At 38.3% G+C, this 23,756-nt stretch overlaps 1 protein-coding gene across 2 annotated transcripts in view; it reads right to left on the bottom strand.

Moving 5' to 3' along the window:
* The window catches only part of ST8SIA4 (ST8 alpha-N-acetyl-neuraminide alpha-2,8-sialyltransferase 4), a 123,338-nt gene that overhangs the window by 74,071 nt on the left and 25,511 nt on the right, over positions 1 to 23,756 (bottom strand). The window contains exon 3 of one of the 2 annotated variants that reach the window (XM_063456740.1): positions 1,177 to 1,434. In XM_063456740.1, coding sequence (XP_063312810.1) covers positions 1,177 to 1,434 — 258 coding nt within the window. Of the gene's footprint in view, positions 1 to 1,172; positions 1,435 to 23,756 lie in introns of those variants that run through there. The other variant, XM_063456741.1, reaches the window with a different exon arrangement.

The following is a 23,756-nucleotide window of genomic DNA, read 5'->3' as shown; positions in this document are numbered from 1 at the left end:
AGTTTGAGGTTTTTTTCTGGTGTCAGTTGGAGAGTGTGAGTTATCTTGCTGTGAACATCACCTTATCAGTTGATTCACATCATAATGTTCTATATCCTTGCGATCAGATTATTTTGCTAAGTAGCAGACAATAACAATTACAGCAAAAAAGGCTATATTAATAAGGCAGTTATTCTCGTGAAATCATATGACACTTTTATCTTCAACAGACAACAGTTATAATTACAAGAAAAGATCGAATGACACATATTAGCTTTGTTTGGCAGGGTGAGGTTATTGTCAGACAACCTCCCTTATATGTTCTGTTACTTTAAACATTATAGGCATTGACAGAGGTATTTTAAAAAGGGATTCTCCAAACATTATGGCCGTGATTTCATATTGTTGGGTAATCTTTCATATTAATAAATAATTTTGGATAAACTTTTAAAATTATTATTTTTTTCTGGCTAAAATATTCTAATATCAAACAATAGATCATATTTAAAAAAAAATAAAAAAAAATCAGTATTTCAAATAATATTAAACTATTACAAAATTAGTTTTTTTTTTCATAATATTACATTTTTTTTAAAAAGCTTACCAAGAAATATTAAATCATTTGGAAAACTTATCCAACTATACTAAATTGAGGCCTCTATCCATTATGTTCCTTACAAAGGCAAGAAAGTCTATCTCTCTCTTCCTTTTTATAACCTCGGCAGGTTACACAATCACTGCAGCAATATGCCTATACATCACCCATTTATTTCACATCTGAAAAGCTATTACTCGCTTTTCACATACAACTGTAGAGTTCAGGGTACTGTTCAGCTGTGCTGTGTCCTTGTGGTTCTAGGTTCTTAATGGGTTATTCAACACCAACATAGGAAATTATGTCAGCATCTTGATGGCCGAGTCATGTCTTTAAATCGGCAAAGATCAATGTAGAAGCTACAAAGTCTGTAGCCTGCAAATTTAGGAACTGCAAACGTGAGTCCCTTTTTAATTTATTATTCAACAAAATATATACTTTTTTGTATATGTTTTTAAAGCATTGTCTAAATAATACACTTAAAAAATGAATAGGTCAGCTATACCCTGAAGCGTTTCTTTAAAGCTTTAGATATCAACCTTCAGCACCTTAAGCTGATAAATCCATCAAGTGTTAATCTCTAGCACCAGATGGACGCTCACCTTATTACAAAGTCATGGCTGTCAATCTCCTTGCCGCATCCACTGTTAAGGAGAATTCCAGAGTTGCCCACAACCGCACACGTCCTAAAACGACGGCTCTTCATCGGTGACACTTCTGGCAGAAGGCTATGCAAGTTCTGAGAAATGTTCAGAGTACGACGTCTGTCCAGCACGTAATGAATAACATCTCCAGGTTTGAAACTGCTTTTAACCACAGACACATCTCTCTCTGCATCCAAAAATCGCAGGATATCTTTTCTGGAAACATGAGAAAAATAACTGTCTTAATACAAAATAATTTGTCATTTAAAAAAAAACAAAAAAACATTTTAGACAGAACAAACATTTACAAATAAACAGAGCTATTTACTAAAGTGAAAAATTCAAAGAGACTTTAAAATTTTATTCCAAAGTAACCAAACTAGAATTATAGCTGACTGAGAATGTTTCTAATTTGGCTATTTTGACCTTAAATCAAAAGTTCACTTTGAAATCTCACTTTGGTTAATAACTCTGAAAAGATATAAAAACATTTATCAAAATAACAAATGAATAAAAAATTTCAAACTAACAGCTGAACAAACTACATAGGTTTTTCACATATTCAGTGTTTATTTTTTTTTATTTTTTTGCTACACTGGAAATCAATAAAATAGTTCCCAACAGCAAAGAGGGACAAGTTCCAAAAGTAGAGAATTCAACCTATAAATCTAGTTGGAAATTCCACTTCTTTCAATGGTCACTTGCCCACTTATTACATTGCTCTATTTTTGGATTTGCATTTTTTTAAATACCCCCTATTGGGTGGGAACCGATGGTGTCCTGACCTGTAGACACAGAGGGAATAAGTCTATTTGAAAAATAGAGGGAGTCTCACTCATACCAAATACGGGGCAATAATGACAGAACTTTCACTCCAGAAAACATAGCATGACAGAGGTTGTGGCTCTAGAATGGGAGGAGGTTGACATCATTTATGCCATTAGTTAATGACCAAAGGTATCGGAAAAGAAGGAGGAAATTGCGTAGGGACTAAAATATGATTTCAAACTCATTGTTACTTGACTGAGGAATCCTCTACAGCAGGAATGCCTTGACCATATTTTTCCTGCACATTTATCATTGACATGGATGGGAATAAATGTTTCGTAAAAGGAACACTGTAGTTACTATAACCATTTCAACTGGTAAAAGTGGATATTGTGCTTGCTGCATTTATGTTTGTGTTCTGTAACTAGCCACATGTGTAGTGTAAGCACTACTTCCTCACCATATATGCACTATATGGTTTTCATCTCCTCCCCTCCTGTTCATGGCTCCAAATTTAAATTTGTGAATAATCCTTTTAACCCTCTTCACATGCCTGCCATGCTCCTACCACTACCCTCTTAAGCACCACTCACCACAAACGGAGAACCAAATTCGTATACATCATGGCCTGCTTTGTTTCTGTAATTTATCTGCCATCCAGCCCTCCAACCCCCACCCTACAAAAGTATAAAACCCTACAATTGCAATACTACCAAACAAAGATGATGTCCAAATTCCTATTACTCATGTTACTTGCCCTTGCAAATGATGTAGGGTCTAACCATGGTACCCCAACAGATTCCATTCCTAGCCTTCCAGCTAAGAAAGGCCTCTCTTTTGTGCACTGTAATATCCGCAGCTTACTACCACAAATCGATGCACTGCAAGCGTGGTGTTCACATTACAAGCCCAAAATCATTGTGCTCTCTGAATCGTGGCTAACCACATAAATACCTGACTCTGCCATTGCAATACATGGGTATTCATGACATAGAAATGACAGATCAAAAAGAGGAGGTGGCATTGTCATTTATGTTGACAATTCCATAAAGTTTACCCCCTTACACAACTTTAGCTCTCCTACTACCTTTGATTTCCTTTCTGGCACAATCGAGAGCCCGATTCAATCATTGTCGCAGGAATCTACTGCCCACCTAGCTCCCCAGTGCATTCCCTATCTGACATAGCCCATCTCCTTAGTGAAACCACAGCGCTGCTAACATATGCGGCAGGATCTGGTCTGTCTTTTTACTGTAACATTTTGCATTTATTTTTTAAGATATTGTAATCTTTAATCTAATATTTCTTGAACATTGTTTTGCAAAGTATCCGCTGCATATAATTTCATATTGATTTTTTTTGTTGTTCATAAAAATACCAGTTCATGAAGAGACTGCTTAAACAACCTTAATGCATTCTGCTACATTTGTGGTGAATACACTCTGCGAAAACAAAGGAAAGACATCTCTCAACTTTGCAAGACAAGCAAAACTTGCTTATTTTAGAGTGACGCTTGAAGAACACTCCGCAAAGAGTTTGTAAAACCTTTGAAGAGTGCCTATGATAGTGGGAAAATGGACAAAGGAAACATTTTAACTTTTTTAAAAGGTAGATAGAGCGTACACCAAATGGCAAGCTACCGGTACTACTGGAGCCTCCAACATGATTGTCCTATCAAAATATCAAAATATGACAACATTTAACTATGTTTGATAATATTAAATCATTTTACCAATGTATCCATAATTATTAAATCAATTGGAAAGCTTATCTAACAATATTAAATGAAAACCTTTGTTTTTATGTAATTCCACTTTCCATTTAATGTAAGGAGCACCTGATCAATAATTATTCTGCTTTTGTTATCTATTTCACTGGAAGAAGCCAGTATCTCAAAAATTAGAGCCAATCGAAAAAAGAAACGTCATATTTAGAGTTAGCTATACAAAGTTACCCTTAATCGTTTTAATAACATTGGCAATAAATCACCATTAACCTGTGCTATATTCAGAATATATGCTTTAATACTCAGTCACTTTCTAACCTTAATAGAATAGGTGACTGTGGGTCTGTTAAATGTCTGTTGTGACTCGATAGTAAACACAAATGGTATTTAAAGGACCACTCTAGGCACCCAGACCACTTCAGCTTAATGAAGTGGTCTGGGTGCCAGGTCCGGCTAGCTTTTACCCTTTTTTTTTATAAACATAGCAGTTTCAGAGAAACTGCTATGTTTATACTGAGGGTTAAGCCAGCCTCCAGAGCCTCTAGTGGCTGTCTCATTGACAGCCGCTAGAGGCGCTTGTGTGCTTCTCACTGTGAAAATCACAGTGAGAGCACGCAAGCGTCCATAGGAAAGCATTATGAATGCTTTCCTATGCGACCGGCTGAATGCGAGCGCGGCTCCTGCCGCGCATGCGCATTCAGCCGATGACGTCGCGAGGAAGAAGAGGAGGAGGAGGAAAGCTCCCCGCCCGGCGCTGGAGAAAGAGGTAAGTTTAACCCCTTCCTCCCCCCAGAGCCCGGCGGGAGTGGGTCCCTGAGGGTGGGTGTACCCTCAGAGCACTCTAGTGCCCGGAAAACGAGTATGTTTTCCTGGCACTAGAGTGGTCCTTTAACCCCTTAAAGACACATGACATGTGTGACATGTCATGATTCCCTTTTATTCCAGAAGTTTGGTCCTTAAGGGGTTAAGGATTCATAAGAAAAATTAACAACTCAAAATTATTTGAACTTATCCAGGAATTAACAAACAGCTATCCAGACACTAGCAAAAGCTTTCAATTAATTTCACAACTTTGTATAGAGCTGCCATTGCATTTGCTAAGTTTGAAATTGCAAAATTATTTGTGCATTATTAGACACAAAAAAAAAGAAAAGGCATAAAACCAAATCAAGTTCAAAGCAGAACAGTAATTATAGTGCATAGTATGTTTACTATGATTTAGTAGCTCTCGTGGCTTTGACATTTTTATAAACAGTACTTATAATAAGTAATTGCTTACTAGAACTGTAGAAATTCTGCCTGGGAAAAAAAATATATACATTTATAGAATAACAAAGCAAGATGAAGGCACTTGAAGAACATTTGGTGTATAGATCATGCCCCTTTTAGGTCACATCTCAATTGTTTACAGTTTGGAATGAAATCTCTTTTGTTTCTGTTTATGCAGCCCTAGCCACACCTCCCCTATCTGTGACTCACACAGCCTCCATGAAAAAAACGTTTATTTTTACAGCACAAAGTGTTTATTTTAGAAGTTATTAACTCATGTTCTGTTAATTGAACTTTATTCATATACAGGAGGCTACTGCCAACTTTAGTAAGAAAATAACGAGAGATAGCAGCAAAAGCAGGAGCTAAATAACTATAAAATTAGCTCACAGCGCAATAAGTGAGTTAAAAAATGTCAGCTCCTTTAAGGAAGTGTGTAAGGTGAGGCTGAGTGAGTCTTGGCTAAGGGAGATGTGTTTAAGGCTGTATAAACAAAATTATATAATTCTTAAATTAAAGACAATTGATCCATGAGACAACAGGGACATGGTCTATACACTGGAACCACTTTATTAAGCTAAAGTTGTTTTAGTGCTTAGAGTGTCCCTTTAACCCCTTAAGGACACATGACGTGTGTGACACGTCATGATTCCCTTTTATTCCAGAAGTTTGGTCCTTAAGGGGTTAAAAGAACACTAAGATCTTAGAGTATTGCCTACATGCACTTTACAAAAAAAAAAGCTCAGCATTTTGTAGAGAGATGCTAAATAAGTGACCATTTGAAATCGATATTTTATGGTAGGCCTATGGGTGTTTTAAGTTAGTAAAAATTCTGCAAGACATCTAAATCTGTTCAGTGACCAAAAACTTTGCCAAGTTTAAATAAAATATAGAATTTAACTAGCAATAACAATATAAGATTATTTCCATTAAATTACTTTTTCGCAATTTTTTTTTATTTTTATTTTTCTAAATATGCTGTTCTGTGAATAGTGCTATGATCTTGCCCTCATGACTTATTCAGTTGTGTTTTTTTTCAATAAAGCAAACTTTGGGGCTGCACACACTAAATATGTTCTCACACTGAAAGCTATGGAAGTGTCCTTTCAGCCACGGAGGATAGTAGAGCTGCATGTGTTGCTGCAGTATACAGTTGTCCTATTTCAAAAAACAAAAGCAAGCACTGATAACTAAGACAGTAGAAGGCATTAATGTATAAGTGGAATGAATTACCGTATACAAAATAGCTAACTGAACTCCTAAGATGGGAATCATCACCTAATGAGATTTCAAAAACAAAACTACCTTCCATAAAAAGAACACTCTAAAAATGAGTATATTTATTCATAATGTTAAAGATAGAGTGCTCCTCTTCTTCTTTATATTATTGGGCCCTCCCAAAAAAAAGTTAAACTCACCATTTATCCAGCACCATCCTAGTCTCACTGCTGCAGGTGCTTCAAATCTTTTGATAACATCCTGACAGATGACCTCGGACAAACACATCTCTAGAGAGTCATTGGGACCTCAAGGTGAATACATTGAAATCACTGCTCTAAGCCAAGCAGATGCTTCTCATAAAGAGGTATTGAACCTAATGTCTCTCGATGAGAAGCTCTGCAATGCCAAAAGTCAACGTTTACAATTATTGAAAGTCTTAACAAGGAAGTGCCTCTGCTGGATGACTGATTGGCAGCTACTAGATCAATTCTGATTGGCAAATGTAAACATTGTTTTTGTTACGATTTGTCATACAATTGTCAGACTGCAGGACAGGGTCATGGCACCAAAACCACTTTACTACATTAAGATGCAGCGGTTTTAGTGCTTAGAGTGTCCCTTAACGTTTCTATTTTTATTTTTTAATTTATTTTTTTAAAGGATGCTTGCATAGCAGATATTGTGAAATGTATCCTCAAGATAGGTAGGACTACCTTGATACAATTAAAGACGTGATATAAAAAAGTAGGATACATCAAAACGGCTGAACATTACTTTAGCCGAGAAGCATGCGGCCGGTAGATCAATGTTTAATGCTAAGCAAGAATAAGAAGTGAGAAATTCACACGATATTAAGGGATATAACTCTAGCTATTACTATAATATTTTCTATATCATTCTAATGTTCCCTTGTGTGTTTTTTAATCCATGCTACTGGATTCTACTAGAAGATATACAATTAACTCTAATTGGAAAAAAAAAAAAAGTTATCTTGTTGACATCTATTTTGAAATTGCAATTCAATAACCAGAGCTATGCATACTTGTTATAATGGGAAATCTACCTGCTTAAAATTGTACTTAGGATGAACTATGATTTTTTTCATACCAGACAGTATAATTAGGTTCTAGCTAAGCATTCAGAAAGTGGATACAAATGATATATCATTGTTTTATGTTTCTGTAGGATTTGTCCTGGTATGACTATCACTTGTCATTAATGTGACAATACTAATTATTTCTCCCAGCAGGATAACAATTATTGTAATTGAGAAAAGTATAATGACACATAAACAATAACTCACGCTATTAGCGCATGTTCACTTAATTGAAAACGAACATCTCGCAGTAAATGAGGTTTATACAAATAGCAGACAAACAGGTTGTATTGGATTTAATAAAAAAAAACAAAAAAAAAAACACAATCTTTTCTAAACAAGTAATTAGCTTTCTCGGATATCTGAATAAACGTAACCCAACATAAGATATGAGCTGCAGATGGCTGACCCTGCTAGCACGTTGGTATTTGGCAGGTGTTATGCGGTGACCTGGCAAGGCCTTTCTCCCTGCTGTTCTTTAGTTTCCTTTGTTTTTACAATAGTAAGGTTTGGGTGCTGTTCTAGATCATAAAGGCTGCACAAGCTTTGAATTGATAAAAAAAAAACCATTTGTTGCCAATTTCCATATTCCGAAACCTTATTGAACGTCTAGCAGAGTGTAAAGTGTTGCCATTCTCCAAAGTAAAGATAGACAGGGATTAGTGTGAATTACCTGGGATTCAAAGTGAATCTGAAATTTCAAAACAGCCAAACTGATGCCCAGTTGAATGTTTCCATTCTCCGCAATTCACCCGGAGCTCTTTTGTTATTTATTGTATGATAGGACACCAATTCTGCTTCCAATAAATGACACATTTTCAAAGTGGCCCAGAAAATAAAAAGCATGTCATTACACTAGTAAGTGCTATGTTGCAGATAAAAATACTGGGTTAGTGGCAGTGGGAATATTAAACTGTGGTAGGACTGACCACTCTTGTCGCTTCTCAACAAAGCGTGATGTTGATTTGTGCTTCTATTCTACGCATTCCTTCTGAAAATGCAGTGTTTTCATTTATTATTGTTACAACGAAAAAACACACATCTATTATTTCCCCTGAGGCCTGTTATCTGCTGCTCATTCTCTGTATATACATTGCTGTTAGCCATATCATAGTTACAGTTTTATAACTGCTTTAAAGTGCCAGTGTCAGGTTTGGGTTTTAAATTAATTCCCTTTTGTCCTTCGCTCTCCTTCCCCTTGCATATATATATATGTGTGTGTGTGTGTTTTTCTTTTTAATTTATATTTATTATTTTTTATTCACTTTACGTTTTTAGCTTTTTAGTTATCGATCAGGAAAAGTAAGAGGAGTGTGATACCTGACAATCTGCAGAGTTTAAGTTAAGTTCCATTTTAGATATGCCACAATCCATCAGTCAAAAGAATCCCGCAGAGAGGGAAACTGTAGACATTATAAACAGCGAGAACATTTTCACATCTCATTTAAAAAAATATATATATTGCATCTAATAAAACGTAATAATTTATGGCGCAGAGCCTAGCATAGGAGCAGTCATAGGAGCGGTCACCATATCTCTCAGCTCCGAGTGCCAAACTCTATCCTAATAAATGCCGACGTCATCTCATCACCCACACCCAACCTGAGACCAGATCTAACATCAGGACACCGTCCTGAAGAGGCCGATGCCTTGCTTTCTCACACCGGGCAAGAAATACCGCAGCCGAGGCTCTAATGTCTACTGCACAGATGACCCGCCTCACACATCCGCAGGGGGCCACCCACTCTGGGGAGAACTGGGCCTGACAGACCTGCTGTCCACTTACAAGACAGCTAGAGACATGGGGCGAAAATTCCAAAAAACACCCGCGACTGCCGCAAGAACGCAGTGCGACATTGGCCAGATGCTGATGACCCCGACACCCTACTCAGACAACCCGATGGGCTCCCAGCTTACCGGGATCAATGGCTCCAGCAATGAAACAGGACATACAAGAAATGCTCACCGGCCTCCAAAATAACCTCAAGAAAATGTAGGAAGCTGACTTAGCTGCACTCACCACTGAGGTACAAGCTGTCACAGCACGCACCCAAGCCACTGAAGAAGATGTGTTTGATTTACAACAAGGCCTAAAGGCACTAGGCGACCAGGTACAACAGCTACAAATGGCCCAAAACAAGACAAGTGAACATCCTGGATGACAGGGGCCGGAGAAAAAACATAAAGATAAGAGGGGTTCTAGAAACTATCCCCCTAGAAGAACTGACGCACTTCATAAGACGGCTGGTGGCGTCCCTTCTACCAGTGTAACAAGCTAAGTACTTCACCTTTGACTGGGTGTATAGAATAGCCAAGTTCCCTCGAGTTCCAGCCACAGCAACACGTGACATCATACTCAGATGCCAAGCAGTAGCCGACAAGTTGGGACTAATAGCGGCACTAAAAGGGAAATCTGCCTATGATTTTGAGGACTGTCACATATCCTTTTTCCAGGACTTAAGCAGAGCCACCTTGATGTGGCGCAAGACCATGCAACCCCTCACAAGGACATTGCAAGCGGAGGGACTGACCTACCAATGAGCAACCCCAAACACCCTATGGGTAACAAAAGAGGGAAAGACGTCCAAATCCACTGCACCGTCAGATGCACCTGCACTACTGGCAGCACTGGGCCTACACACACAAAGCACCCCAATACAAAGACTGCCTCAGTCTCACAACCGGTCTGTCACTGACACACCCTTGTTTGAACCCAGAAGAAACAAGGGACCTACCCCCTGAAATGGCCCTAATATCCTTTCAGCTACTGTAGGACTGTATTTTACTTTTTCTTTATATGTTCTTGAGTTTTATGTGCTCCCTTCATTCACCTCTTAAGGTTAATGCATTGCAATGTACATTACCTGTTGGTACACTACACCCAACTACTCGCACGGAGAGGTGACAGTGACTTACCTGCCATAGTCCCCTGAAATACTTATCAGGCACACAAAGCACTCCATGGGGGGAATACCACCACTATCCCCTCTTCCACTCCCCCCAACACCCCAGGGTAAAGGGGTAGAAGTCGCAGGGGCATGAAGGGGTTAACACCCGAACATAGACCCACAGATCACTAGACACGTCTTTTGCAGCAACCGCTAAGCCCCACATCATTATAGCCCTCGCAACACGACCTCCCTAAAAGCTCCCTGGACAAGCAGCTGCCATAGACGACACCTAGGGCACCACCAAGGAGCAACAACTCCATGACTAACCCAGACTGCGAACAGCACGACAGCCAACCTACAGATACTACACCGGGCTTCTTAACTAGGCCCTACCAAGACGCACAGTGTCTTCCGAATCGCATACGCAACCTACACTCACAGGCCACCGTCCACACTACCCCACCATACCGACGACAGGCCATGAGAGCATTGCCTCACGGACACCACGGACAAATAGGGCCATTACACCATGCATAGTGTGGAGGTTTCAATCACATACAAAGGTCATCCCGATACAACCAAACAGACCACTTTATTTGAAAATGTGCAAACTAATTGATTGCCATGCCTGATTATGATATGTTGTTTGTAAATGAGCCGAATCCTGCTTCTAAGGATGTGGCCTAGAAAATGTGTATTGTAACATGCAAATTGCACCAAAAATAAAGAATTAAAAAAACAAACAAACAAAAAAACTTAATTTATTAAATGAGGTATATTTTTTTTGAGAAAATGTCATTTCTATCTGGCTGAGTGGCCATGCTTAATTAGACTTTACTATTTGACCAACCGCCATTAAACCAAACTTGCCTCCTGTTGCGAATGCTGTGTGTGAAACTGCAGAAGCAGCCAAGTTAGATTGAGCAGCAGTTGCTCAGATATCAGTCGTGTCTGGCCCAACCTGGCTACTTAGGCAGGAAAAAAAAGTTAAAATAAACAATTCTCAAAAAAAAAAAAAAATCAGTATACATTATTTAAAAAATTTTATTCAGTTTTATTAAATGTAATAGTTAAAGAAATTAAAAAAGAAAACTATGGGATTGAGTAGACTGCCATGAGAGAAAGATTACCATTCACAATTCTTATTTGGAATATTTTTTTTTCATTTATAGAATCATAATGTTTAATTTTATGGTAACATATATTGTATTTCTTCTCTCTCCCTCTCTCTCTCTCTCTCTCTATCCATCTATCTATCCATCTATCGATCTATCCAACTATCTATATTATATATTATATTTGGTAAACCTCAAGAATTTATAAATACCGGTACATTTAAAAAAAAATGTGGAATTTAAAAAAAAGTGAAGTGACCATGTGATGACAGTTGTCTTTTAATATGATACCAAAGAAAATAAAAATGTACCTGCGCTCTCTCCTTAATCCCTATGTATATTTAGACAAATGGAGGTCATTTAGTTGCTCCAATGGCGATTGGAGGGAATGTCCGCCTGCCAACATCAAGGCAGAGCCCCCCTAAAGCAGATCCTACACTGACCCTTCAGCCTGCTTCCTTGAGTTTCTGGCAAAGAGAGGGGTATTTTTATATACACCCCTATATACTTATTAACCCTTAATAGGGAACACATGGGATGGGTGGCAGCATTGTAACAAGGATGTGTGATACAAAGTAAATACAAATACAAAAAGAGAAGTCCTGCGCTCACTCCCATCACTACTGGGCCGGCAGCAAGGACCACAGTGCACATCAGCCCCAATATATAGTAAAAACCGAAGAAAAGAAAAAGTTACCTGCGCTCTCTCCTTAATATTAGACAAATGGAGGTCATTTAGTTGCTCCAATGGCCATTAGAGGGAATGCCCGCCTGCAGAGGCGGCTCTCTAATTAGGCGGTTTAGGCGGCCGCCTAAGGCCTCGCGCTAGAAGGGGCCTCGCGGCCGCCTAAAACGCCTAATTAGAGAGCTGCTGCAGGGCGTTCTTTCCCAGAAAAAAAATAAAATAAATATTATTTAAATACTTTAATGTCGGCCGGAGGCCGCATCAAGATTGCCGCAGCGCCGGCGATATTAGCAGATGAGAACCTTTCACAAGGGTTTCCCATGCAGGAGTGAGTCCGCTTCACTCCTCCTGCACACTAGCTGGTAATTGGCCAATCAGCGATGCCGATGTTGATGACGTCGCGACGTCACGACGTCGCGACGTCACGACGTCACAACGTCGCAACGTCACGACGTAACCCCTCCCTGCATCCCCCGCATGCGGTACCAAGAAGAGTAGCTGCTGCTGAAGAAGAAAAGAGAGCAGAGGAGAAGAGAGAAAACGGAGATAACTGAACGGAAGGACTCAGGAGAGCAGAGGAAAAGAAAGAAAAAGGTAAGGAGAGCAAATAAAAATAAACTAAAGGAGAAGGGAAGAAGGAGAGCAAAGGGAAATAAACTAAAGGAGAAGGGAAGAAGGAGAGCAAAGGGAAATAAATTAAAGGGGAAGGGAAGAAGGAGAGCAAAGGGAAATAAATTAAAGGGGAAGGGAAGAAGGAGAGCAAAGGGAAATAAATTAAAGGGGAAGGGAAGAAGGAGAGCAAAGGGAAATAAATTAAAGGGGAAGGGAAGAAGGAGAGCAAAGGGAAATAAATTAAAGGGGAAGGGAAGAAGGAGAGCAAAGGGAAATAAATTAAAGGGGAAGGGAAGAAGGAGAGCAAAGAAAAATAAACTAAAGGAGAAGGGAAGAAGGAGAGCAAAGGGAAATAAATTAAAGGGGAAGGGAAAGAAGGAGAGCAAAGGGAAAGAAATTAAAGGGGAAGGGAAGAAGGAGAGCAAAGGGAAATAAATTAAAGGGGAAGGGAAGAAGGAGAGCAAAGGAAAATAAATTAAAGGGGAAGGGAAGAAGGAGAGCAAAGGAAAATAAATTAAAGGGGAAGGGAAAGAAGGAGAGCAAAGGAAAATAAATTAAAGGAGAAGGAGAGCAAAGAAAAATAAATTAAAGGAGAAGGGAAGAAGGAGAGCAAATGAAAATAAATTAAAGGAGAAGGAGAGCAAAGGAAAATAAATTAAAGGAGAAGGGAAGAAGGAGAGCAAAGGAAAATAAATTAAAGGGGAAGGGAAGAAGGAGAGCAAATGAAAATAAATTAAAGGGGAAGGGAAGAAGGAGAGCAAAGGAAAATAAATTAAAGGGGAAGGGAAGAAGGAGAGCAAAGGGAAATAAATTAAAGGGGAAGGGAAAGAAGGAGAGCAAAGGAAAATAAATTAAAGGGGAAGGGAAAGAAGGAGAGCAAAGGAAAATAAATTAAAGGAGAAGGGAAGAAGGAGAGCAAATGAAAATAAATTAAAGGGGAAGGGAAGAAGGAGAGCAAAGAAAAATAAATTAAAGGAGAAGGGAAGAAGGAGAGCAAATGAAAATAAATTAAAGGGGAAGGAGAGCAAAGGAAAATAAATTAAAGGAGAAGGGAAGAAGGAGAGCAAAGAAAAATAAATTAAAGGAGAAGGAGAGCAAAGGAAAATAAATTAACCCCTTAAGGACCAAACTTCTGGAATAAAAGGGAATCATGACGTGTCACACACGTCATGTGTCCTTAAGGGGTTAAAGGAGAAGGGAAGAAGGAGAGCAAAGGAAAATAAATGAAAGGGGAAGGGAAGAAGGAGAGCAAAGGGAAATAAATTAAAGGGGAAGGGAAGAAGGAGAGCAAAGGGAAATAAATTAAAGGAGAAGGGAAAGAAGGAGAGCAAAGGAAAATAAATTAAAGGGGAAGGGAAGAAGGAGAGCAAAGGGAAATAAATTAAAGGAGAAGGGAAAGAAGGAGAGCAAAGGAAAATAAATTAAAGGGGAAGGGAAGAAGGAGAGCAAAGGAAAATAAATTAAAGGGGAAGGGAAAGAAGGAGAGCAAAGGAAAATAAATTAAAGGGGAAGGGAAGAAGGAGAGCAAAGGAAAATAAATTAAAGGGGAAGGGAAGAAGGAGAGAAAAGGAAAATAAATTAAAGGGGAAGGGAAAGAAGGAGAGCAAAGGAAAATAAATTAAAGGGGAAGGGAAGAAGGAGAGCAAAGGAAAATAAATTAAAGGGGAAGGGAAGAAGGAGAGCAAAGGAAAATAAATTAAAGGGGAAGGGAAAGAAGGAGAGCAAAGGAAAATAAATTAAAGGAGAAGGAGAGCAAAGGGAAATAAATTAAAGGGGAAGGGAAAGAAGGAGAGCAACAATGATGCCCGGTTGCACAATGATGCCCTGTTTCTTTCATTAGTGGACTGGTCTGAGATGGGTGTGGAAAAGGGGGAGAAGCACTAAAAATGCATTCTGACTTAGTTTATATTATGTTTATAAACGTTTAATTCATACTTCTGAAAGCTTCTCATTTTATTTTGTTTGCTTACTGGTTTAATAAAATATCAAGCAATGCCCCTGATAATGACTGAGGTATTGTTAATTTTTCTCTTGAAACTTACAGGGTTATTCACACGAATTTCATCTAAATTGATAAAAGCCCTTTACTTTAACACATGGCTCCATCAATTTGGCCTGCAATTCAGGTTTATTTGTTTGATAGTGATTAAAAATAATAATATAAATATATATATATATATGTGTGTGTGTGTGTGTTATGAAGCTTTGTAGGGAGTGTTTTTCAAAGTTGCTTAAGTTGTATGGTTTCAGTATTTTGAGATTTTGAGCATCTTCTGTTAGGCGTATATTCTCAGATTAGAAATGATTTGGTTTGTTATATAATGTGGACAGTGAGGGGTTTTACTTTACATGAATACAGTACTTCAAATACATATTTTGTTAAAGGAACACTACGGTCACCATAGCAACTTAATGAAAATGAAGTTGTTATGGTGCCAGTATGCCCCTAGTTGCTTTCTAACATGAAGGTGTTAAGCTGTTCTTGAACGGTGTAACCTCAGTGGTTGCCTCCAGCACTGGATCTCCAAATCCCCCAACAGCATCCGGCTGCTGAAATTGAGTTTCAGGAAACGCGGGTGCTGCTGATTTGCTACTGTGGTCAGCAGATGCTCTTAACCAGTCTGTTGCTCCTGGGAGATACCAGTGTCAGCTTACCTCTAGCCAATTAGTGGCACTCTTGAAACTTGATTCAGCAGCCAGGTGTTGCTTGGGGAAATAGAGATTCGGCACTGGTGGTAACCTTTTGAAGTTAAACCATTCTGGCACCGTCCTTGAACCATAATAACTCCATTTCGATTATGTTTTTTATGGTGAACACTGTTCCTCCGATTCGGCATTAAAAGAGATTTAATAATGACTAAGGTATTGTTCGCTGCAGCTGAAATGATAGGATCCTTAACTTTAAAGTAGGGCGACAGCAATTCGCGTTAGTTTGATCATAAATAACCTGTTAGAAGTTTCTAGGACAGAATAGTGCAATCATTTATTGTCTTTTTCATTATTTATAATATCTCATAGATATAAAAAAAACCACATGATTTTGTTTTGTGTCTTAATATTTAAGTTATTGTTTGTTCTTGTTAAAAAGAAGAAACAGTTCTTTATTTGATATTACTTGAAAAATATTGTACTTTGTGCCCATCATTGTCCATGCACTAATGAGTAAACTGCTGTTTTTTCATGTTTTTACATGTTTGTAAAAAAAATGGACGTGGCACATTACAAAAATTTCTTGCACAAAACATGTTTAATGTGATTTATTTCTGGTGAATATTGTCCATCCCTGCAGGCATTTTCATGTAAACACTGCCTTTTCAGAGAAATGGCAGTGTTTACATTACAACCGAGGAGCACCTCCAATGACTTCTCCTTAGTCTGCCAGTACAGGTACTTTCTGGGTTAGTGCTGCACTGACGTTCAGCACCTGCACGCTCTATTAGGAGATGATAATTAACCATGGCAGCCGCCCCTGACTTGACTCCTTGGCTGACATCAAAATTGAAGATCTTAGCCAATCCAATGGGAAAGCATTGTGATTGACTGAGATCATCAGTTTACATTATGTTAGCCAATTGGGCGGATCCGGCGCTGGCGGACTTGTGCAGCTCTAGAAATTAGGTAAGTTTTTACTACATTACATAGTTAAACACAATAGGGTCAGGAAAACACATTTGTGTTCCTGATACTGTAGTGTTCTTTTAATACTCTGTTGACAACTTTATTTCAGTTTTAGGAGACATCAACAAGAATAACTAAGTAGTCAGCCACAAACCTTTTATATATACCCAATGTTTGTGTATAGGTATTTTGTAGAATAATTTAATAACAAAAATAAGTTTGTGAATAGTGAGATTATGAGGTTTATTAATGTTTGCCTTAAAATATGCAATTTATACAGTTAATTTTAATATCGCCTGCTTATTATTTTTATTTTTAGCGCGCGTGGGGGGGGGCCTCATATTTGATTTTCGCCTAAGGCCTCAAAAAGTCTAGAGCCGCCTCTGCCCGCCTGCCAACGTCAAGGCAGACCCCCCTAAAGCGGGTCCTACACTGACCCTTAATATGATACCTCTATATACATACATTTCCCTACTGTGACACCAGTGTTATACATAATCTCATAAACATCTCAACCAATCATACAGAGAACAATACGCGTAGCATTAAGTAATGAAGTGTATCGTAGCACACGGCATGAGAGAGTAACAAGCCCCAAAGATACTTCTATTTTTAACACGTCTACAGAAGCAGAAATGCTTGATATGCACAGTGTTAATAATAGATGCAATAGACATGTTAAGATGTAATTTCAAAACATTTTCATCTGCACTAAGGAATTAGTCATGGCATCTGCTTCAATATTGTGAATAATGAGACTTCTGGAAGTCAATGAATACATGTGCACAAGTAACAAAGGAAGGGTGGAGCATATTTTAGTAAATAATATCCTTATGTTATGTTTAAAATCAAGAAAAACATGATGCCAGTAAACAACATATGAAAATATCTATCTATCTATCTCTAAAAAAACAATAGATTTTCTCACCCCTCCTGGGTGGTATATTTATTCCTCATTCTGGGGCCCTCTAGCAGAGGCTTGGTAGTCTGAGGGTTCTGCACAGTATATTAGCTGTTCTTAGAACTTCATTCTTCTGGACAGCGATCTCAGATGTCCCACTTGTATAAATATATATATATATGTCTATCTATCTATCTATCCATCTATCTATTGCTACATATATCTTTCTCGACAGCTATACCTTTGTATATGTACACATGCCCATATATATTTTACAAACGTGATTTAAAGGGATACTGTAGTGCCAGGAATACAAAGCTGCATTCCTGGCATTACCGATCCCTCTGCCTTCCTCATGCCCCCACCCCAACTGGTAAATAAAGGGTTAAAGCCCCTATATTTACTTACCTTATCTCAGCGCCGATGTCCCTCTGCCCTGGGTCGAAGCTTCGTTCTCTCCTCCGCTCCCTGATGAGCGAGGTCTAATGAGCATGCGTGGCAAATGCCACACGTGCATTAGACCTCCCCATAGGAAATCATTGAATCAATACTTTCCTATGGGGAAAATCTGATGCTGGAGGTCCTCATGCAGAGCGTGAAGACACCCAGCATCAGATAACGGACCAAAAGTCTGTTACGATTCCGGAAATCCCCCCAGTGGGAGTGGCAGACAGCCACTGAGGGCAGACTTAGTGATGCAATGTGAACATTGCAGTTCTCTGGAACTGCAATGTTTAACAATGCAGCACTAAGTGCAAAAGGGTCACAGCAGCCAGATCACTTCAATTAGCTGAGTTGAGTCTTATTACTTCTTCAAGGACCAATTGCATTTAACCAGTTTCCGACCAAGCAGTTTTTGCTTGAAAAAAGTATTAGAATAACATTTACTTGAAACATCGGATACATAGCTAGTATTTAACTGTATTAAATTGCAGGTTTGTTTATAGCTTGCTTTTCGGCAACTTTATTTGAATTATGTAAATGTGACTTTTTCATTTATTATTTTTATCCTTTGTAGAATTTTGAGTTAATGAAAAGCTTTAGACGGCATCCAGATTCTTGCAATATATTTTACACAGAGTCTCAAATGTTAGTATAAGAAGTAAACACAACACTATTATTCACATGCCGAGGGTGTGCGAAAATAGAAAAATAAAAATGGTCAAATAGCTTGCTTAAAGAGAAATGTAAAGACCCCGACTGCACTGTTGGCAACAAAATGTAAAGAAGAATGTCTGCATATGAGCATAATGCAGCAAATACAGTTAAACCATAATTTTTTAAAATAAAAGGTATATATTTTTTTTATATTTCCTACAGTCTGGGATACTAATTGTCACGTCTAAACATTAGTTATGAAGGAACACAACTGCAGATTTCTTATAGTTTGAATATTTATTATAAAAAGTAAAAGGTATTGACTTTAATTCCAATTTACAGGTACTGTAGCTTTAAGTAATAAATGATAACTGAAGTCCACAATTATAGGCACTGTAGCTTTAAGTAGTAAACGATAACTGAAGTCCACAATTATAGGCACTGTAGCTTTAAGTAGTAAACGATAACTGAAGTCCACAATTATAGGCCCTGTAGCTTTAAGTAGTAAACGATAGCAATTAGCAGACACTGAATCAGAAAGAGTCCTTTAGTAGTATTAATGAATTAGGTGAAAGAAGTTACAATAGCTGTTCCATAGGCTTTAACTGAAGCAAGACAGATGCAGCTAACTGAGACAAAGTATGAGTTGAAGTTAGCTGTAACGGGTTTGTTTTAACGAAGGACTTTGGAGACAGTAAATAACAGCTTTGAGATGCAACGCTTATCACAGAGGTTTTACTTAGCTTCCGGCACATAGAACACTGGTTCCCGAGATCTCCTCAGAGGCGGTTTATCCTGAATGGAGAGAGTTCAGCTTTAGTCGTGGATGAGGAAAGGTGAAGGGAACTTGAAGTCTTCCAGTCCGGTCCGGTAACAGAGGGCTTTCACAACGATGTTGCAGCCGGTTCGTGAGTACGGAACGTAGTTCAATAATCCAGCGTCGATGCAAAATACCAGAGTATTGCAGTATGCAATGATACCTTCATACTATTTCAAAGACAAGCTTTTGAGAGTTTCCTCTCTTACTCAGGTTTTGTAGGATAATGAACAAGTGACCAGACATAACATATACAATGAATTAGACAATGTATTGACAATGCATCTTAAAAAACTGAGAAGTGATATTAAAAAAAAGAAAAACAAAAACTGTAGGTTTAAAAATGGAAAATAATTCTTCTTCTGACACTGTTTCTAGTGAAAATCCTTGAGGTGTTTTTTTTTTTTTTTTTAGAAGATTTGCTTGCAAGGAGTTTGAATAAAAGTTTTATTTTTATCTTTCATCAAATTGTTATTATATATTATTACTGTCATCAAATTGTTATTATATATTATTGCAGGACAGCTGACATCAGGTGCAATCACACTAGGGCCCACTCCTGGCTACCCATCTGGGGAGGCAAAGTAGAAACAGGTCCAGCAATGGTAAGCTGAAGCTAAAATACACCCAGTTTTCTTTCTTAACAGCAGGCAAGGTCCCACGAATGACAGAAAGAAGTGGATTTTAAGTCAGTTCCTACCTCCAACTAACCTCCTTCTCACTTCAGAATGCAGTCTGCCTTCCACATGGGATGGTGGAGCAAGCAACTAACTCCTTCAGCCTATTCTAGGTGTAGCCTCTGGTCTGCAGCACAGAAAGGAGCTATCTCTTGTGGTGGCTGAGTGAGTCAATTTGTCTGTCAGAAGAAAGGGAAGTGGACTCGAACTTGACGTCTGACTGAGAAGGGTGCTAGGAGCTGCATACTTTGATACTTCCATTTATCTGGAGAGGTCTGCTAGGCAATAGGGACAGAAACACGATAGGGCACAGCATTTTAGGAGCCAGGAAAGGGACCTTCATAGGGACCACAATGGATAGCAAGAGGAATGAGAAGATCTGTCTAGGTTCAAGAAAGGGGTTATTTGGAAGAAGAATGTGGCCCCCTATTTGGTGCCAGGACAGGGGTAATTGTCAAGTGAATGTCTCAATCTATAGAAGAAGGCTAGTTGGCAAGCAAATGGGGCAAACCTAATTTGGGCATGGAGAGGGTTTATTGTCATGGAAAAGTGCCATTCTATTTTGGGAAAGGAGAGGGTGGACTGGCATGGGAATAAAGGGTTACCATTGGCAAGAACATTTTTGGAGAATCAGAGGTCAATTGCCTGGGGTGGTATGGGACCCCTTGAAAATAATTGCGACAGGACCCATTTTTCACTAGTTCCACTACTGGCTGACTGATATACAAGGTTGCTGATTGCTACCTTATGTTGTTCAAAACCAACAGAAATATAATTTTTTTTTGTCTGACATTTAAAACAATGTAAGCCAATTTGTAATAGGATTTATTACATATGTAACGGCCTGTGCTGAATGGACATTTGAGATGCTGACATATACTCAGTAAAGAGGATTTTAATGGAGCATTTTTAAAGACTATTTATACACTTGTTACCGAGGCAAAAAACTGCAAAATGTTCTTTGACTGTAGATATTCCCTTTCAAAGAAAATCTGTATTTATAAATTAATTTAAAAGACTCATCAAATACTGAATTTATTGAACTTATTAAATAACTAAGAAAAAAAAACCCCAATAAAACAACAACTGAATCCAAACCAATGAATCTATGCAAGGGGTGTGGGAATATGTATATAAACCATAGAAAGTATTACGTTAACTTAGACCTGTCAAGTGAGGTTTAAAAACATTTTTGTTGTGTGTGTGTGTGTGTGTGTGTGTGTGTGTTTTTTTTTTTTTTTTTTACTTTGTTCATCTTAAAAGTAGAGTCATGGAAATTTGGTGGAAATACAAAAAAAGGTGAACAAATACCTAACTATGGTACTTCAGTAAACAGGATTTCCACCGGCTGCTTTACAACACATTGAAACATTCTTTTGTTAAATACTGACTTAGGGTCTCGATTTAATATTTTTGGAAATAAACTTTTAAAATGATTTAATATTAATAACTCCTGTTATTGTTAACACGTTTCAACGAATAATGACGAGAAACAGAACAATACAAATATCTTCTTCACTCACAGAGAACCAAAGGCAGAGACAAAAGAAAACTGAAATGCAAACAGCTCATGGCATAGGCTCCCCTGCGACCAAGCTCCCAGGTGTGCAGTAAGGCTGCATAACAACAGCTGACAAAGTTCATTAAGCCAGCTATTGTCTCAGGGATTTTGTTATTTTCATAAGTTTTAGAATTCCTCGAGTGAAACTTGATGTAACTTGAAGGATGCAAAAACAAAGAGTGCACACTGCAGACACTACCAAAATCTCAACATGTTTTTTTTCAGAATGTAACCAAGAACACTTCTATATAGAATGCAAAGAGAGGACACTAACTAGGTAATATGTTACAATCTCATATAAAACCTGGAGGGTCTTCTGCAGTAATAAATAAGAGATTCTCTCATACCCCAAAGACACTTTTGGCCGCAGTGCTTGTTGACTGCACACATACCCTCCTAATGCACCTTTTGTAAGGGAATGGAAAAGCACACAGACAGAAAAAAAAATATCTAAAGTTCACATAGATATTAATTAACACATTATTATATAAATAAGATCAATTGTGGTGTCCAGAACCAGATTAATGTCAGAAGGAGACAATTTGTGCAGGCCCGGGTCGCCTAATGGTTAATCTGGCTCTGGTGGTGTCTCAAGCTCTTACACGACCTGCAGAACACTGGACTGAAGTATATATATATATGTGTCAACACCTCTGAAGGCCAGATAAAATGTTCCCTTTACGCTGTCATAAGACTATTAGTATCACAGTAAAGACTATATGAACATTCCATGCTATAACTCTAAAATTATATACCTGCAGTACAAATCTCTCTTACAGCCTGACCACCCAATACCAGAGATCTGAACTATTATTATCAGGAATTATTATTTTAGAGATCATATCATTAAAGCATTAAAGATCTCTTCCCACTGCAGACGAACAAAGGGGCACCTTGTTCCTTTTATTTCAGAGGAAAATAAGGAATGGGAAAGTACATTAATGTAAATTTTGAATCTGGGCTGCATGTGGTTTTCTGTATAATAGGATTCAATAATTAGCCTGCCACTATCGCAAGGAGACGGCCAGAGAAATTAAGGAGGAAGGCAGATTTATTGAAAAAAACATACAGGTAAGGTAAACATTTTGGTAAAACAAAGGCAAGACATATACACACTAAAGATAACAATATTAAATACGTAAGACTAAATATGCTCCAAAATGTACCTCACAGACACCCAATAAATAACAAAAACAAAGAAAGGCGAGAAAATCACCCAGTATGCGTATACAAAAAATTGCAACAAACTGGAAATATAAACCAGGATCCATAGACCAATTAGAGATCTATAATAATAACAAACAAAACATAGCGTAATACAGTATAAAATTGGTAGAAAACTCACAAGCAGACGATAAATCAGGCTTCTCACCCCACCGGGGGGTTAAACTAATCAATTGTATGGAGACTCTAAGATGATGAAGATTTCTAAGGTGTGGTTCCCTTTTGAGGTGTACACCTGTCTTTAATAGATCTTTAATTGGTCTACTGATCCTGGTTCATATTTCCAGGTCGCTGCAATTTTTTTGTATATGTATACTGGGTGCTTTTTCTTTGTTTAAAGGACCACTCTAGGCACCCAGACCACTTCAGCTTAATGAAGTGGTCTGGGTGCCTGGTCCCTCTAGGATTAACCCTTTTTTTTTATAAACATAGAAGTTTCAGAGAATTCAGGTTAATTCAGCCTCCAGAGCCTCTAGTGGCTGTCTCATTGACAGCCTGTGGCGAAACCGAGCTCGCCACGTGTCCTTGGAGGGGGCTGCTTGCCCGCCTCTTGCCTTTAGACTATGGCCCCTGTTCTTTTTCGCTGGAGAAAGGCTGGTTTGTGCCTTTCTGCAGACTGTTAAAGCCATGCTACCCCAGATAGCTATGCCATGGAGCCCAGCCGTATACTGAAAGACTGTATGAAAGACTTTGGCTCCATGGCGATTGAACTGTATGTATGTGATCTGAGCGCCATCCGGTAATAATGTGCGCTCAGATCTAAGCTATCTGGGGATAGGTAGAATGTCTGTATTTTATGTAATAAATGTAACCTTGTGTATTTTATTGTATTTTTATGTCTTTTATTGTCTTTTGTCTGCCATGTGGCTAATGGAGTTTTGCCTCTGTCTTTGGAGATAATTGGATTACTTCTCAATTATCACCAGGATAGAAGACTCTGTGGAACTGGTTTTGGGCAGAAAAGCCATGCTTCATTTGGTCACAAAGGACTTCGATCTATCTTTTGAACCAATGGACCAATTTGGATGATTTTGACATATGTTTGTATTTGGAGTATGCTGCTTATGAAAATGTATGTTTTATGTTTGTGACATGTATATTTTACAAGTTATAAATATTGTGTAAAAACTGTATTCCTCTGCCTGTGTTGATGAGATTACCCATTGTGTTCAGTAATCATATCACAGGCAGAGGGGAGGATTTTGTGTGGGAGTGTCTGTGTGTATTGTACAGATTGATTGGTTGTTCTGTAATACCAT

This window comes from Pelobates fuscus, chromosome 5, assembly GCF_036172605.1.
Source record: "Pelobates fuscus isolate aPelFus1 chromosome 5, aPelFus1.pri, whole genome shotgun sequence".
Classification (NCBI taxonomy): Eukaryota; Metazoa; Chordata; class Amphibia; order Anura; family Pelobatidae; genus Pelobates; species Pelobates fuscus.
This window is presented reverse-complemented; position numbering and strand designations above follow the sequence as displayed.